We start from the raw sequence: 17519 nt of genomic DNA, 5'->3' as shown, positions 1-17519 counted from the left end.
CACTGCCTTCTCTGCAGAGCTCCTGAGGACTAAATCAGGCCTCTAAAGGTTAACCTGCTGGTAGGTGTAAAATGCCAGGAGGGAATGATCACCCAGCTGGTCTGGGGCAGATGACTCGTGAGGCCGGTAACCTGAGAGCCTGTTGCACAGCTTTTGGGCCCCGGAGCTGCTGTGGGATCATAAGGAGCTGGACTGCTCAGTCCCTGTTTGTGCAATGCCCGAGCAGCTCGCCTGTGTTGCCCTCCTGAGGTATGCCTTTCAGCTGTGTCTGAATTCAAAGTGCAACACCTATTCAGAGTAACTCCCAAATTGGATGGTCCTATTCTGAGCTGCTCTGCCTGGATTATTCAGGAATATCTGGGTACATTTGTTCCTACCTGTCTGTCATCCAAAACCTGGGAAGCCCTAGGAAGCTTTCCCTGTCCTCCATTTATTTTTCCATTCTCCCCATACCCTAACACAACACCAGGTGACAACACAGGCTGCCATAAAATGGTTCCTAGAAACATGTTACCACAAGGAGTTAGGCTTTTTTTTTCTGTTGTTGTTTTTTGTTTTTTTTTTTTGTTTAAAAATATCCCAAACTACAACTTGGTTTCAAACAGTGCCTTCCCAGAGGTGCTCATCACAAAGGACCACTCAGAGTACCCATTTGATTTCAAAATTCATTGGTGACTTTCAGAAGGAATAATTTCCTTTGTCTTCCTATCTGGACAGGAATGTTGATGTTATATATGGTCAGAAAATGGAAGTGGAAATGGAAAAGCTGGGGCACAAAACCTCTTCTCATTGCCAGTAGCACTGGAAATGTGCTGCACTGGGGGTTTGATGTTTGGAAAGAATGTTTTTTCATCTGCTGGCCCTTTTGGGCCCGGGTGGATGGTCCTTAGGTCCTGTCCTGATATCGTAAAGGGCAGCGATAATATGCAGCCTATGGAAATCTGCAGCAACTGTTAGGTACTCATTAGTCACTGACACAAAGCTTTGCACATCAGAATCTATCTACAGGTGCCACAGGGAGAAGGCAAGGAAGAAAAATGTGTCATACTTTGAGGTAAACAGCTTGATTCCCTATTAGTCTGCCGGAGGCTGAATTAGTAATTTATGAAGCACTTTGCCACAATGAGATTTGTTTAGTCCACTTAGGATTTGTTTTTCACTGTTAACACAGAACTAAACAACTGAGACTGTGTCTACATGCTCTTCTGCAGATACGAGCTTGCTCTGTGCCCTGTGCCTGCCAGCTATAAGCCACATCACTGGCAGCACGGCCGCGCTGTTCGCACAGCATGGAGGGTAGGGCTAATATTCCCACAGTTACTCATCCCAGCACCGCACCTCCCTTTTCTCCACCAGGTGTTGCAGCCGCTTCTGGCTTGTTAGCGAAACGGCAGGCACACTGTGTGTCTGCCTAACAGGAATGCAGCGGTCACACATGGAGCGCTGCAGGGAGGTCAGGGAGCAGGGGTGGTGACTACCAGCTCTGTGACAGTGCGAACAAAATGTGGTTCCTCTGCCTAGGGAACAGACCTGTGGGATCGCCTGTTTTTCCATCTTTTAACACGCCCTGTTGCTTATTAAGATTTGAGAAAGGTAGAAGTCCATCTTGTTAAGACCACCAACAAACTTTCAGGAAAAAGCAGACACTGCTACAGAAAAAAAAAACACCTCCCCCCCCCAAAAAAAAAAAAACAACACCAAAACCAAAAACAACAAAAACAAAAAAACCACCAAACACCAAACATCGAAAAGAAATGCAAATCCCCATTACAAAAAAAATAAATCCAAACCAAATTAAATTTTCAAAGCCTCCTTTCCTGGACATAAATCCTCTGTTTTTCTTTTGAAGGTCAGCATTAGATGATGCAAAACCAACGCTGAACTTCCAGCCCATTAGCCTCTGCAGAGCCAGGCAGCCGGCAGACAGGGTGATGTGGTATGTCTGCATATTTCCCCCAGGCACTGGAGAAGTCAGAAGCAAAACCCTTTCTGGGGTGGGAACAGTTAAGAGATCCTCTTCTCTAAGGGGGTCTGTTACAGCCCTGGGGGCGTCATGGGACAAACCGGTGGGCTAGCCTACAGGAATCACCCCTGGCAGAGACAGGGCTGGCAAAAGGAGAAGGCACTTGCAAAGTGTTTTTGAAATGTTGCCTCCCCTGGGTAAAACCAATAGGAAAGGGCTTGCCTTGCTGGTATTTTAAGGGTTTCTGAGCCACATCAGACACCTCCCTAGTGCTCACAGCCCTGCGCTGAGCCATGTGAATGAAGCAAGTTAGTCAGCCCACTGAGGGGAAAGGCAGAGCTCTGTGCCCCACGGGGACTGCTTTCTTCTGTGACTTGAAGCATTTGCCTCTTGTATCAGCCAACCAAAGATTGCAGCAGGGCTAGTTTAAGGGATCACTGCAGGTTTTGTTGGTGTAAAGCTGGTATCTATTTTCCCTATGTAAACAGCAGTTACTGAACCGGTTTAGGAGATTGTGACAGAGTGGGGGTTATTCTGGCATAGCTACAGTGGGACAGTGCTAATCCCCCCCCCCCCCCCATCTGCACTTGTTAAACCTTTTAAGTAAAGATCCCTCAGATGAAGAAGCAAGGTTGTGAGGTCTGGGGTTTGCTACAGCACTCGCTGGAGACCCCAGAAACAGCAACTGTGAGTGTTAGTGGGCTTTATGCCCACAAATCTTTGAGGTTTATTGTGCATAGTCCTTTGGATCTCTGATGGAAAACATGAGGAGGCACCAGCTGCTATGCTCTCCATCTGTACAGGGCAAATTTAGATCCAGATTCCTCTGGTCCAAGCCCAAATTCACAGCTGAGCAGGAAAGTTGCCCTAGAATTGCCCCACATCAGGGATTTCATGTAAATCATCCTACTGGTGTGCACAGGATTAATCAAAAGAGGGAAGTAAAGAACTTTCAGAAACACCTTGCAGGACTGGGTTCTCAGGTGAAAAAAATCTGCTACAATGCATGGAGCCCAGGAAGAAAAGGCTATGTCAGTGCTGCAGGACGCACAGGTGGCTCCTTTTGGAGAGAATGCTGTGAATTCAGAACGTTTACTTAGCGTTTGAGGTTTTTTTCTGTGGTACATTACAGTGCCCTGGTACTCAGTTGGCTTTCTTAGCTAACAGCTAGGTAGGCACAAAGCTGCCTGGAATCCTGGCGTGGGGCACCTGGCAGTCCTTCCTGCTTCAGGCAACTTGCAGGTACACTGCCCTGAGGTGGGGTGGGGGGCAACAGGCAGCTCGGATCTGTGTCCCTGAGTCAGGAGCAGGACCCCAACAGAGTGGGGATTCCCCACTGCATCTTTCCCACTGACTTCTTGCTGAAGTTCCTCTCAGGCCTCTGTGGCTTTCCCTGGGGTCATTCATATTTCCTGAGTGAAATCCTGACCCTGATGGCCACATATGGTGTCCTCAAGAGATGCTGAAGGCACCAAACCACTGTTTTCTGGGGTCTCCAGAATGCCAGGCTGGCTGCCAGCTCGTTAAATGGGCACTGAAGTGTCATCAGGGAGCTGAGGTGTCATTAACACTAAAACACAGCTGACCAAACCTGTAGCTTAATTTAGGAGCTTGTCAGATGTATGGTAATGGCCTGATTAGGCTTGGTTAAAGGTGGTGTTTGCAGGCTTCTGTACATTTTTAATCTCTGTATAATAAAATATTAAATATCAGCTCTTGCTCTTACTGGCAGATTTCTTGCGGGAAGATCTACTCTGGGACTTCTTTAGCACTGAATACTGAGCAACTGACAGAAAAAGGGGAGTTTGGACCAATGTCTCTGCTGGCGTAACTCCATTACAGCCGGAGGGTGGAATCCCAGCCCTGGGACTTCTGCCAGGCTTACGACTGCTGAGAACTCTTTTAACAACTCAACCCTGATTTTGCTTTGGACTGAAACCTCCATTTGAGTCTTGGCCTATAAACACTTGCATCTCCCATACAGAAGAAAAATGCTCTGCAGCAAGCAAACGAGCTTGGAAACAGATTTAACTTTGTCAGTGGAACCCTTGCTGTAGACATTCATTGAGGGCTAAATTTGGCTTCTGTGGTAAGACACTGAGTGGCACACAGACATTCAGCTCCCTCAGTGGTGGAAAGGCTCCTGCTTTGGCTGCAGTCACAGTTTATTTGACATGCTCCCTGTCGCTCCTGTGAACTGCATAAGCAAAGTGTTGGTGCTGCCTCTCAATGTGACCCACTCATGCAGTCAGTGCTCATTAACATTTTTTTAAGACCAGGAACCCTTGATACTGACAATGCATCTCTCTTCTGTCTTTCCACTGCATACTGCTGTTGCAGCTTCCAGACTTTTTTTTAGGCTTATGCATTGTTACAGGGTATTTGCGAGTCTTTTGGAAGTTCTTGTGGCTGAAGATAACACCTGCATCAAAGCCCACTCTGTGCTCCTCCTGTTTGCGGAAGACTCACTACACCTCCAGCAAGGAGGTCAGAAAGTTGGTGCTTCCATCACCCACAGCAGAGACTTGATAGCCTTATGGTTCTGAGGTTAAAAAAGGAGGAGGAAAGAAGATGCTAGAAAAACAAAATAAATTAATAATAATTCTGATTTCTTTATACATTTTAAAGAAGCAAGGGAGAAAAAAAATGGTTTGCTTTGCAGGTCACCTTCACAGTAAATAGGAATCGTTCAATCACTGCTGGATAATACTAAGGGCACTCTCAGGGGCTGGCAACTGGAATGACGATTAAAAAAATATGAGCAAGATTTTAAGTGTCTCTTTGTGAAACAAACAGAGCAAAATTGTTCATCAGTGGCGGAACAGATACTGTAAACACTGTCTTAAAACAAATCTGGAAGGAACGCGTATCTCTGCAGAAACAACAAAGATGATCAGCTCTGTCTTCCCAGCACAGTCCCAACCCCTTATGGATACAGAGGGAGTCTGTGACCTTGCCTTCCTACTCCACGTGTCGAGCTTTCTGAAGCTCCATGTCTCTTTTTGCATTTGAGAAGACAGATAGGAAATATTTCACAGAATCAATGAAGTTGTCTGGGACCTCTTGTGATCATCTAGTCCAACCTCCGTCAAGCCGGGTGAGCTAAAGCAAGTTGCCAAGGACAGTGTCCAGTTGGGTTTTGAATGCCTCCATGGAGGGAGACTCCACAGCCTCTCTGGGCAACCTACTCCAGTTTTTCAGCACCCTCACAGAGTAAATAAAATTTACTACGTTCAGATGGAATCTGATGTGTTTCAGTTTGTGCCTCTTACGCTGTCATTGAGCACTACTGAAAAGAGTTTGCCTCCCTCCTGCTGCCTGTGCTTCATCTCCTGCTTGTTGGGATGGACCTTCCGTGAGCCTGGAGGAGGTGATCTCTGAAAGCCGGCTCAGAGGACCCCTATGCTCTCCACGACTGTATCACAAGCAGCTCTCTGAAGAGGCCAAAGTCTGCTCTTCAAAATCAGAGTTGTAGTCCTGCCTTTTGCCTTAACTGTCCCCTCTTATCATCCTGAACTCCACCATCTCATGGCCACTGCACCAACGTTGACCCCGCCTTCATGTCTCCAACCAGTTGTTCCTTGTTTGTAAGTATGAGGTCTTCCTTACTAGCTCCCTGATCACCTGTGCTAGGGAGTTGGTGTCAGTGTACTCTTGAACTCTCCTAGATTGCTTGGACCCCGCTGTGTTGTCACTTCTAGTTTAAACCTCGTCCTACCAGCTCTAAGCTTAACCTTAGCATAAAATACATCCATCTCCTTCTGGGCTCACTGTTGGTCCCTGCACTCCCTGCTGCAGGCCTGGTGGCTCCATGCTAGCCGATGAGCACCAGGTGGCCTGGGCGTAACGTGTTGCAGAGAAGCGGTCACACACACTGGCGCAAAGGTAGTCCATCTGCATGTTTGCAAATACACTGGCTACAGCGGCAAGGCGGCTCAGTAGCCCAGATCCTTTGCACCTCTTCCAGCTGCAGCGCCGACACCTGCCTTCCAGGACAGATGTTCACTTGAAACTATCTTAATAGTGACACATCACTAGAAGCACATCTGCGGTGAAGCGGTTCTTAGTGTTTTCTTCTTTTGAGCTAATCACCCTCGTGACTTCCTCTCTGCCTAAGAGGTGAGGATTCTTTTTTTGTTAACTGCTTTTTCTGGCTAAAGGAAGGATTGTCCTCAAATCTCCAATGAGATTTGCTGTATGATCCACTTTCTCCTTTTTTCTCTCCTAGTAAGTCAGAATGCAAGAGCTGGGACTGGAGATTTTCCATGGGGTTGCTCTCCACTAGGCAGAGCAGCATACGGCCTTTGGCTGCTCTGTCCCAGACACTGTAGTACTGAGAATCATGTTTTGTTTTAATTGAGCCTGGTGAATGATCCAGGCACAGGGTGCTACTGTGCTTGGGGCTGAAAACACAGGATAAAAAATTATTCTTTCCCAAGGACTCTAAATTGATGGACCAGACAAAAGGTAGAGGGGATGGCAGAAAAACCCCAAAACATCTGTACGGAAAAATTCTACCAGTTCTATGGATAAAAGTGTTTTTGTCCAACCTTTGCCAGGGACATTGTCATTCCTGGAGTTTGAACTCTTCCCCAGGTGACTAAATTAAAGCCATTCATGTACAGTTGATCACCCTAAAGGTTTCAACATTACCAGATTAAAGTTATAGAGCTAGTCTGGAGAGAAGCCACCAAGGGAGTCTGTCATCCCCGCCATCTGCACCAACAAGGATTTGGGACAGAAGTGGATTAAGCTCTTGGGGGCTTTAAGTAAATTCTCTTGTGGCTCAGGCTGCCTTCCTCTCAGATTCCTACAAACAGCACATTTTATTCTGACCACCCATTTTATTAATGAGTTTCACCCAGCAGGGCTGCTCCACTGCCTACAGATAAACATTGCACAACATTTGTTGGAGCAGAGCTCCAGTGTGGCGGAATGCATAGCCAAGCATTTCACAACTGTCATCTATGGATTTCTGCTTACAGAAATAGCACAGGAAACCCCAGCTAGCCAAGTCTGGCTCTCAAAAGGAGGAACAAAGTGCACATATACTGCTCTGCTACCTTTCCTAAGGGAGAGAGCTGAATTACAGAACCATCTGCATGTCTTTGGGCTGTTCTCTGCCAGGCAGCAGTTTCCTGAGGACCTGCCAGCCAAGGATGTCAGAAGGCTGATGCGGCTTGTGGCTGGTCCACCACTTTGATGGCTTTCCCCTCGGAGAAACTCCCCTCCCCTCATGCCTGACCCTGCCTGTAGCCTCGCTCAGACACTAACATCTCCCCACAGGAAGGTCCTGTCAAGAGTTCAGTGCGCTTTGACAGCCTTTTTAGTTCTCAGCAGGATTTAGGCTCACATCATTGGCACGGAAACCTTCAAAGCTTGGTACTGCATACCTACCCCTAGGCTTTCCATCTACTGCACATTTTGGTGCCAGGAGCGTGAGGCCGTGGTGCAGCCCTCCAAAGCCCTGAGGTGCTATGCAGCACCACCGCCCTCCCGCCCAGGCAACGGCGGTTTCTGCCTGCTGGAGACCAAATCAGACTTCACCCTCCAGCCGACATCCCAATGGATGCCTCCTCCTCCTAAAAGTGTATTTTTTTTCCTCAGCGAAGGAGCCCGAACTGCTAGGAGACAGCTCTCCGGGGAAAAAAAAATTCTCTGTGACAAGACCCCTCTCGGCGTTACAACTGGGTCCTAAAATGACGCGTAAAGGCGGCAAATCGTTCCCTAACTCTCCTCTGCCCCCCTGCCGCGCTCGGGGCTGTTTTTCTGAGGGGGGGAAAGCGAGTGACTGAGGGAGCTGAGGCACCGCGCCCAGCACGGGGACCGGTCCCGATCCGCCAGCGCCCTGAGAAGAGCAAGATGGCGGCGGCACAGCCCAATCAGCGCGCCGCGCCTATTCGCGCCCGCCTTTTGCCCACTCCCGGCGCTCCGCGTGCCCCGGACGGTTCCATTCAGCACCCTCCCCCCCCCCGCCCGGCGCCCGGGGTGGGCCCGCCCGGTCGCTATAAAGCGGAGCGCAGCGCACATGTGCTCCTCAGTGCCGGCGGGAGCGGGAGGGCGGTGGGGTCTGCGTTGGTTGGGAGAGGGGGGCGGTGGGGGTCGGGCGTGCCGCACAGTCACCGCGCAGCCCCTCGGTGCTTGTGTCCCCGTCCCCTGTGAGGGTTGCCGGTGCCCCCCTGCCCGGCCCTGCGCTGCCGCCGCTCCCCCGCGGGATGCGGGCTTGGCCCGCCCCGCCAGTCCTGCCCCCCTAGCCGGCCGCAGCATGAGCGCGGCGAGCGATACGTACTTCCTCATAAAAGACATAAAACCCGGACTGAAAAACTTAAATGTCATCTTTATTGTGCTGGAGATCGGTAAGTGGCGTCCGGCACGCCCCACCCCCGGGCCGCCCACGCGTGTCACGCAGGGGCCGTCCCGTGCTCCCCCTGAGCCGCGCTTCTCCCCGCAGGGCGAGTCACCAAGACCAAGGACGGGCACGAGGTGAGGTCCTGCAAGGTGGCGGACAAGACGGGCAGCATCACCATCTCCGTGTGGGACGAGATCGGCGGCCTCATCCAGCCGGGGGACATCATCCGCCTGACCAAAGGGTGCGTATGGGGCCGGGCCCGCCCCTCCCGCTGCCCGGGGGCCCCGTGGCGGCGGGCGGGGGCGCGGGGAGCACGGCTGGCCCCGGCGCGGCGGCACCCGCAGGTCACTGCCACACTAAAACCGCCTCCCCCCCTTCCCCCCCCCAGCACGCCTAGCAGCAGCAGCGTGGCTAGGAGGGGCTTGTATTTTTAATGAGGAGGTGGTGTTAAGAGACCTGGCTTTTTTTTTTTAAAAAAAAAAACAACAGCTCCTTAGGAAAGACTTCTTTTGGGGGGAGGGTTGTGTGGGGGGCGAATGCAACAGACTGTCCTGGTCTGTAAATCAAGCATGTTATTTTTACAGCCAGTTCTTTACTCTAGCAGGCAGCTCCTTAATGAAAGAAGGGGATGATTAATGTGTCTGGTGCAGAAAAAGTTGCTTTTCGTTGCAGTGGGTTTAACAGAAGTGATGGGCAGAGGAGGAGAACCTTGTCAGCTTCACTCTGAAAATTCATGCAAGGGCTTCGCTGCAGAGCAAGTTAGCTTGGTTAGGTGCAATTGATTTATCTCAGAGGTGGTTTAATTAAAAAAAAAAACACACACACCTAAACATGTTTATTAAGTGAGAAAGGGACTAGATTCAGTTTGAAAATCCTCTTCCATGTCACTTAACTTGTCAGTAGCAAAACAATAGTCACTTTCATTTGAGTTCTTCATGCCATTTCAGTTATACTTAGAAATCCATTACACTGGCCCACAGCGCTCCAAGAGATGGTGTATAAGGTCCTTTTAATTTCTTCTTATGAAGAAGTAGGTAAAAGGTGACCGGGCGGTGCTGCTGACTGAGCTGGTCTTAAGTTGCTCGTTTGAGTGTAATTCTTGGTTTTGGTGTGAAATGGGCTCACCCTTGCCACCAAAACTACAGCTGCTTCCTCCTATGCAAATGTCCTTTTACACGAAATGAGCTGTCTCGTCGGCAGGGGTGGTTCTGGGGAAGCCTGCTTGCGTGGAGAGCATGTGGAACGCTGCGCTGGGTGGAACTGAACAGCTCTGGGCCACTACAAAGCCCTGTGCACAGATGACATTGAAACAAATTAATAGCGATACTGTTCAGCGGCGTTACTGTGCTCTGCTCTGACTAGCTGGCTGTAGTTGCTCTGGTGTTTCAGTGCAACAGATGGGAGGGGTCACTGCATCCCTTCATGTCCAAAAGTCAGTTTGGCTAGTGTAAATTAAATTTATGAGCTCTCATTGCTGTTCCTGGTGGGTGGCTAAGTCACGCCCTCATTTGTGTGAATCGCATGCTCACTTAGGACTGCTTAGTGAGTGAAATGGCAAAAGCTAAAGACATTCTGGTTGGCTCTCACATTAAGAGAAATGCCCTTATGCTGGCATATGAGGTTCTCAAAACACCATTTTATACTTAGACAGGATTAGTTTGGGTGTGTGATGTTGCCAGTGCAAGGCAGGTAAGTTGCAGCTCTGTAGGCTACTCTGACTTCAGTGCAGGGTGCTCGCTGTTAATAGCAGAAAGGCTTGGCTAGGCCCCACATATAAGCATGTTTTTTGCTGAATTTCAAGCTGTAGATGCATTCCTTTGCTAAAGCAGACACTTGCTGATTTTTGTCATTGGCGGGATGTTAGTTCTGGAGTTTAGTGCTTTCTTGGCTGGCTCTTTCCGAGACAAAAACAAAGGCTTGCATACGTGGAATAACTTTGTGCTGGAGGTTATCAGTCGCATGATTTGCTGGGTCTTGTCCCAGGAAATTTGTTTGACTTACATTTATCATTTCGTAGCTCTTGTCCTTTGTGCTCTGCTACAAGAGTGTCCCACTAGCTGGTTATTAAAGGTTAAGCATGGAGTTAAAGCATACTTTAAAAGGTGGTGTTACGAAGTGCGTTAATCCTGCTTCTGGATGGAGCGCTGCTGAGATGGGTACCCAAGCTGTAGATACTGTGCTGTACTGCTTGTGCTGAAGTGCGGGGAAGGTTATCTTTGCATTGGCACGATGGTCCTGTTCTGCCAACCGAACTCCTCCCCGGTGCCTCTGTTTGAGGCACTGTGTGTGGCTGGATGGCTCCCAGGCTCAGCAGATAAAGTAAAGGGCAAGAGGAAGGTTTGTTATCTATGTTCCAGAGATAGACCTGGAGCATAAGGAAGTGGTGACTTGTCTTAGGTTATCGGTGACTCCTGAGAGTGCAGTTGCTGGGGCTCCCTGTTCCTTTGCTAGAAGACACCCATATTCCTGTTAACTCTTGCACTGCACCCGGGTTTCTGGACTGTATTTTCATTATTTTTTTCACATACATGATGCCCCTCACTGAAAGAAGCAATTATGCAGAAAGTTTTGCATAACCCGAATCCCAATGCTTGAAGTCAAGTGCCACTATAAAGACTGGAGTGCACTCGTGCTGTCTTGTAAGTGAATGTTTCCGCCGTCAGAAAATTATTTCACTGCATTTCTATGTCAATTGGAACACGATGATCAAACTCGTGCCTTTAAAAAAGAAAATCTGGTAAGGACCTATACTAAAACAGCGAGCGCTTCCTATTTTACACATTCAATAGCAGTATCTGTATTATGCAGTGAACAAAGGTAATTCTTCCTGGCTCCTGCACTGAGAATTGTCACTGAATGGTAACACAGATACTGCTTTCGGCAAAATGCCTGTCCTCTGCAGGACCAGTCATAAGGGTTGCTCCAGCCAAGGGAAGAGCATCCAATCTCAAAATGATTGGCTGCTTTCCTGGAATTGCCAAAGGAGTCAGCTGAGCTTCCAGTACCTTTTGCTAGAAGCAAAATGTGGGGAACTTTTAGTGTGGTGAAGTTGGGGTCCCTGGGAATTTCTTCAGTCCTTTCATGCTGATACTTACTAACTCTTAGAAGAAAGCATGCTTCTACTTTTTTTCAACAGTGGTATTTCTTATTTGCTAAGAGACTGCTTTGCTTCTTCCTTTGGCCAGGTATGCATCTCTGTGGAAAGGATGCCTGACACTTTACACAGGACGAGGAGGCGAGCTGCATAAAATTGGGGAGTAAGTATTGAGTGTTCATAGTTGCAGTGTTATGTCCTCAGCAGAGCATCATGGTAAGTATGAGACATGGTGGCTCTTAGTAAATGGAAGCTAGGGCAGCAAAAAACTGTTGATTGGTCATGGGTAGGTACAGTACAGACAACTGTGATGTGTGTTTACACATGCTGTTGTGTTAATGAGCTCAGACCCTCTCTGGATTCCAGGTATGTTGAGGAAAAACAGCCTCCAACACTGGCACAGGTCTGGGTTTTACTTAAGGAGGAAGAGTTTAAATGACAAGAGATTTAATCTGCATTGCTTACCTAGGCCTCAGCTTGATTGACTAAATAAACTCAGTTTATTTTGGTGGAAGCCCTGTGTATGTATCATGTTTGAGAGAGAGGCAGCGCAAAGAAGGAAGACAAAGGTAACTCCAGTGAATCATATATAAACAGAAGGAAGCCTCATTAACCTTCTTTAACCTTCCCACAAACTGAAGCAGTGGCGACTCCCGACTAAGAACAAACATAAGTAACATACTTGACATGCAACAGGAAAAACAGCAACGTTTTCTGACCAGAAGAGCACTTCCGCTGTTGCACAAATGCTGTGGGAGGCCTTGCAGTCATCAGGAAAGTGGGGTTCTGGGGTGGCCACCTCTTTTCTTGGGTAGTTCAGAAATGCCCAGTGTCCAGCTGGAGTTTGTGAGGGATGACCTGTAGATTTGGGTTTTTTCGGTGTAAAGCCACCGCCTCAAAAGTGTTGGCGTACTCTCCAGCAGGCTGGATTGAGGTGAGCCCTCACCTGGGTTGGGAGCTCTGCTTCTGCTTAACCAAGCTGCTTAATCATTCAGATCTTTCTTCCCCTCTGCCATCGTTTCCATGTGGTGAGTTGGTGGGGCCTTTTCCTCCCATAGTCCCTTTGAATGGAAAAAGATGCTTTGAGTTTCATTCCCTGTTTTGGATGCTGTGATGTTAATAGGGCACTCCGTAACTTGGGAGCGTGTAGGAGTATTCAAGCTGTCCCTAGAGAGCTAAAGCAGTCCAGTCTGGGAGCAGGCTGGGTGACTCTGTGCCTCAGGTGACCTTGTGAGTGGGCGTTGGACAAGATTGCACAGCTGGAAGAGAGGCAGAGGGAGCCCTTTCATCACCTTTTGTTTTCTTTAGGCCATTTTACCCTTTAGAGTAAATATGTACTTGCCTCTGCTTGACTGAAACACCCTTGCCAGGAAGATGCGACAGGTTCACCGCAAGCTGTAAAGGGATCAAAGAGCCTTTTAATACCTATGAATGCTCTCTGAACTTTGGGGTCTGGATAAGTTACTTCTAGGTGATGGGGTATGTCAAAGACATATGCTCTTTGAGCTGTGGAGTTGAGAAGTCTGTTAAACAGCTTTTAGAACTTCCTCATAATCTTAATTTCTCCCCAGGTTCTGCATGGTGTACTCAGAAGTGCCAAACTTCAGTGAGCCTAACTTGGAACACACTGGGCAGAACAAACTGGTATGTTAAACGTGTCTGAGGCTTCTGTCATAGTGCTCCTTGTTCTGAACACTTCACGTTAGGCAGTGATCAGATGTGACTCTTCTGGAAAAGTGGACTTGAAGTGATATATAGATAAAAATGAGCCAATAATTAGAGTAGCAAATAAATTTGCTGTGGAATGACTTTAAGAACATGGGGGGGTGGGGGTGGGAAATCAGCGGTTTTCTGTAAAAATGTGAATTTTCTCTGATCCTTGTTTTTTGTTTCATTTAAATTTCTCCGAAGGTACAGGGTGAACAGAATAATAGTTCTGCATCAAGTAATATGGGTTCTTGTACTTTCGGGCCACTGGGTAAGTTTTTTTGTTTTGTAGAAATGAAAGGATGAGAAACATGTAACAGGGGTAGAAAGAAATTTATCTTGCTAAGGATTCTTTGTTCTGGGGCAACAGTGTACTATGGTCTAAAAAGTCTTTTAGACTGGGGCATGAACCTGCAAGCACAGAAATGTGAACACTTCCTGAATAATGGTTTCAAGATTTCTTTCCTAGAAGAGGGAGACATTAGAATATTCAAGGTGCCTGTATCACATAAAGGGACTTCTTTTTTCCTCCTAAACTGATGTGATACTTGTAGAGTTTTTGCAGCACTTGAAATCCTGTTTTTGAAACCACCTGAGACCTTAGCTTTAAAGATTACTTCTGTTAGTCTTGCCAGTAACCACGGCTGTCTTGCCAGGTTAGCTTTCTAAAATAGAAGTGGTGGTAATCTGAATTCCAATATTTGACCTGGCTGGATCATTTTGTGATGTATTTAAACAATGAAGCTTAAATAAGAAGATGCTTCAAGGACTCGACTGGGTGTGAGCTGAGAGGGAGCCTTAGTTATGGCCTGCCTACATGATACCTGGCATTGTATAGCTGAGCCCTGCTGGTGGATGGCAGCAAACTGATTCTGTAATTTGCTGTTCAAAAGCTCTCTGTCACTTCAGTGACTGGCTGCTTCCTCTTTAACACCATGATTTTAATTTCTTTTCTTTCGCTTCTCTTACGAGACCTTTCTGTTCCCTTGAAAATCAATTATTCTGAACAAAGAAGGGCAGTGCTTTTGGGCCAGTCTTCCCTCAGTGCCAGGGTGAGGCTTTCAGTGTGTAGGTACTTCCTTGGTGGTGTTGCTTTGGGTGGTGGACAGCTGCTTTCACTGAGATTGTGCATATCTTCTCAAATGTCTTTTTTTGTCTCTTCCTGCTTCATGGTCTTTAAATGCAATGATTTAATTTTGTCTCTTCCTTCCTGTCATCATTCTGCCTCTCTTTCTACCAGTAAAATGTGAACAGTGATGCTTATGAGGCTCAAGTTCATAAGAACTTGATGCTAGCTGAGTTGCTTCTGTGGCTGGACTTCACAAGACAGCTTTCTGTTTCTGTTTACGTGGTAGTGGGGAATGATGCAAGGAGCTCTGTGTAGCCTGCTGCTCTTTTGCTGATTTCTCCTTGACTTCTGCCCTGCTGTCTCTAGAAAATCTTGGTGTGTGTGTGTGACCTACAAGCCAGCGCATGTTTCTGAAAGCACCAGTTTAGTTCCATGAGATTCCAGTCTTTGTCCTGGGGAAAGAATCGGCACGCAACTCTGACCCCTCTTTAGAGAGTGAAGTGTAGGAATGGAGTGGGGTTAACTTGGGAGCAGGGGAAAAGGCAAGCTGTGGTTTGGGGTCTTGTGGTGCCAGAGTGGCTGCTGGTGTTCAGGGTTTGCTGTAAACTCCATGCGTTCCCTCTTGCTAAACGTATGTAAGGGAGCAGTGATTTCAGTCCATGGAGCTCGTGATAACCTTTTTTCCTGTCTTTTTAGGAAATGGTTTACAAACTGGACCTGAATCAAGTGGATTTCCATTTACGTATAATCATGGCCACAGTTATGCAGGTAGTGGGAGAGGCAATGGACGAGGACCTGTAAATCCAGCCCCAGCTAACAGTGTTCAGCCTGTTCTCCCTGCTGTCAGTAATGGGAGGGACCCACGCAGAGCCTTTAAAAGATGACTATGCCAAATGTGGTTGTACAGCTTGCTTAAACTCTAAACTCTACTTGAACACTTATTGCACTTTTATTTATAGTTAACTGTGAACCAGTTTGTCCTTTGCTGTTTTTTTTTACCTTTTGGTCTATGGAGCAAACAATGTGATCCATTTCTTGTTTTGCTTAGGGAAGCACAGTGAGTCTTCCCCATACGTTAAGGGGGTAGGGGGAGAAGGTGGATGTAAGAAAGTAAGGGTAACGGGTTGAAGAGTCTCATTTAAAACTCGGTGCCCTTTGCTAAATGGAAGAAAATTTCAGTTACATGTCTGTATTTTTTGTTTCTGTTGGTCAGCCATATAGCCTTAACAGGTCTATTATGTCCTGTGCGTGCATATGTTGGCTTCCATTAGGGTTAATGGGAGTTCTTCGTATTGGAAGGGAAATGAGCGGGAAGAGCAAAGATGCTTTAGTGAACTAGGTGTCCTTGGAATGAATATAGCTTGCAAAAGCAATAAGTATAAGGAAATGGTGGTGCCAGCAACTAGTGGTGTTTCCTGAATCAGAGAATGGATAGCTTGGATGAAAGTGGAAGACATAGTGAGTGTCTTGTACCTTGACTTCTGATTCCAGAAAGGTGTGCGCTGCTCAAAAATTCTCTATGAACACCATTATCACTGTCAAGGAAAGTGACAAGACACTGATTTTTTTTTTTTTTCTTGCTTTTGATAGAAGCTTGGATATTTGTTCTTGCTGTGCATGACATAGCAGGAGAGGAGACTCTAAATTCAGACAATATTGGGGAATATGCTGTTTGTAGCCACTCATTTAAAAGCCCAAGGTTACTTTGCAGGAGTCTCAGTTTCCAGGAAAGAACTATTTTCAAATGCTGCATTACCCATCCCTTCAATGAGGCTGCCTATTTCTCCTTCCTTGATTCACTTTTCCAAATGAATTATGTATTAGATGAAGCTATATGTGTGGATTGCAGAGGTACTGGCCAAGCGCACAGCTGCACTTCTGATGCTGTTAAGCTGCTAAGCTTCCCTTCCTCTGTGTCACATGAAATAGGTATTATCCCTTCAAGAACACCACCACCACCATCTCCTGGGGGAAGATAGCTGTGGTTTGATTTCCAAGATCACAAATGCCTTGACTCTAGGTAAGGGTCCAGTGCCATATTTCAGATCAGGTTCAAAAACAACTCGGAAGCTGAGGTGTCATACTGGATTCATCTGTTTAACTTCTCTTATAGCTGACCTCTCAAATAAAAAATTGCACTAACCATTTCAAAAACAAATCTAACTTTCTTTCTGTCAAGCCATAAAGACTTCATGACAAAAGGCTCTTTCTAAATTGTGAGTTGTTTCTGTGGTTGTTCATGTTAATTGAATTTACTACTGTGTCACTAATGTTTACAAGTTATTTACATTTGATACTTCTGCTTTTGGTACTCTATCATGAGGACTTGTTGAAAATTGCTTCTAAGTGGCAGAAGTTCCTTGCTTAGTCTGGAATGCTGAACTTCCTTTTAAATGCAAGCAGCAGTAACAACAGACTTCTGAAGGGAGGTTTACAAAGCCCTGTGTGCGTGTGCCCAGACACCCGAGGGCTATTTGCCTCCAGTCTGGGTCAAGTGCTGTCTTGGTACCTGCTTCCAGACAGAACTAGGAAAACTTGTCTTGGACAGAAGAGAGCGGCACACCTTGTGACATCACCCATGGGTGCTGTTATGGAAGAACAGTGCTAATGGGTGGACCAGAAAGCGTGCTGTGACTTCTGGGGAAATGGTGTAAGGTGGCGATGTGTAGCTCAGGGACTTTAAATTGCTTACCTATTTAAATAAGTCATGTATAGTCTAGATGCATGGACAACCTCTTAATGCTGTGCTGCATTAAGACACTTGATATACTTGTGAGAAGGAAGCCAAGAGGACTTCCAAACCTGTCAAGTGTATATATGGCATGTTCCAGAGGTAAATGAGATGTAAGTATGGTGTGAGACATGCTTTCCGGTAGTAGCTGTAAAGGTAGCAAGTGAAGTGATGGTGTGGGGGGGACTTAATGTTCATTGGGGTGTCTCCACCACGGATCTCAAATCCTGGTGGTCTTGTCTACAGCATAAAGAAGGTTGAAATAGGGGGAGAATCCTGTGTTGGTGTGTGCTGAGGTGCCTGATGTTTGTAGCTCTATGCATTTGAGCTTTTATGAAGCTAATAAACTGAATGCTTGTTCACAAATTCCAAATAAGTGAGATGATTACTGCTCGTAAGTGGCGTAAGATTAAAAACTTGCTGTCAAGTGGATGACTGGTTTGCAGTTGAGAGGAAAGAAGCAAGAGGCTGGTCTTCCTTCATGTTCAAGGTTAGTAGCATTCCTGCCTCCCCGTTTCCGATGTGAAACTATTTTGGTTTATTAATGAATTTTTACTTCTTTGCAGGGGAAATCTGTGCCCTGAAAAGTCGCGTGGACTTAAAGTA

The 17519-nt window shown here is 46.9% G+C and overlaps 1 protein-coding gene across 2 annotated transcripts; it reads left to right on the top strand.

Annotated features, from left to right (window-relative positions):
* The first annotated feature begins 8028 nt into the window (after positions 1-8028).
* NABP1 (nucleic acid binding protein 1) lies at positions 8029-17280 on the top strand. 2 transcript variants are annotated; one of them, XM_080399900.1, is made up of 6 exons: positions 8029-8319; positions 8415-8553; positions 11498-11569; positions 12978-13050; positions 13324-13384; positions 14879-17280. In XM_080399900.1, the coding sequence occupies exons 1-6, from the start codon at positions 8229-8231 to the stop codon at positions 15064-15066; spliced, it is 624 nt and encodes a 207-aa protein (XP_080256026.1). In that variant the 5' UTR covers positions 8029-8228; the 3' UTR covers positions 15067-17280. The 2 variants fall into 2 exon arrangements, with proteins under 2 accessions (XP_080256026.1, XP_080256025.1); XM_080399899.1 differs by having other exon boundaries at positions 8032-8319; positions 13318-13384.
* Positions 17281-17519: the final 239 nt, after the last annotated feature.

This window comes from Falco punctatus (genome assembly GCF_963210335.1).
Source record: "Falco punctatus genome assembly, chromosome: 8".
In the NCBI taxonomy this organism is placed as follows: domain Eukaryota; kingdom Metazoa; phylum Chordata; class Aves; order Falconiformes; family Falconidae; genus Falco; species Falco punctatus.
The sequence above is the reverse complement of the archived record's forward strand: the minus strand, read 5'-3'. Positions and strand labels throughout refer to the sequence as shown.

Bases quoted from the DNA above. Each gene is read 5' to 3' on its own strand.
- NABP1 (XM_080399899.1), top strand. From the start codon at position 8,229: ATGAGCGCGGCGAGCGATACGTACTTCCTCATAAAAGACATAAAACCC. The intron at 11,570-12,977 runs GTAAGTATTGAG...ATTTCTCCCCAG, and splicing joins GAGCTGCATAAAATTGGGGA to GTTCTGCATGGTGTACTCAG. The intron at 13,385-14,878 runs GTAAGTTTTTTT...CTGTCTTTTTAG, and splicing joins TTGTACTTTCGGGCCACTGG to GAAATGGTTTACAAACTGGA.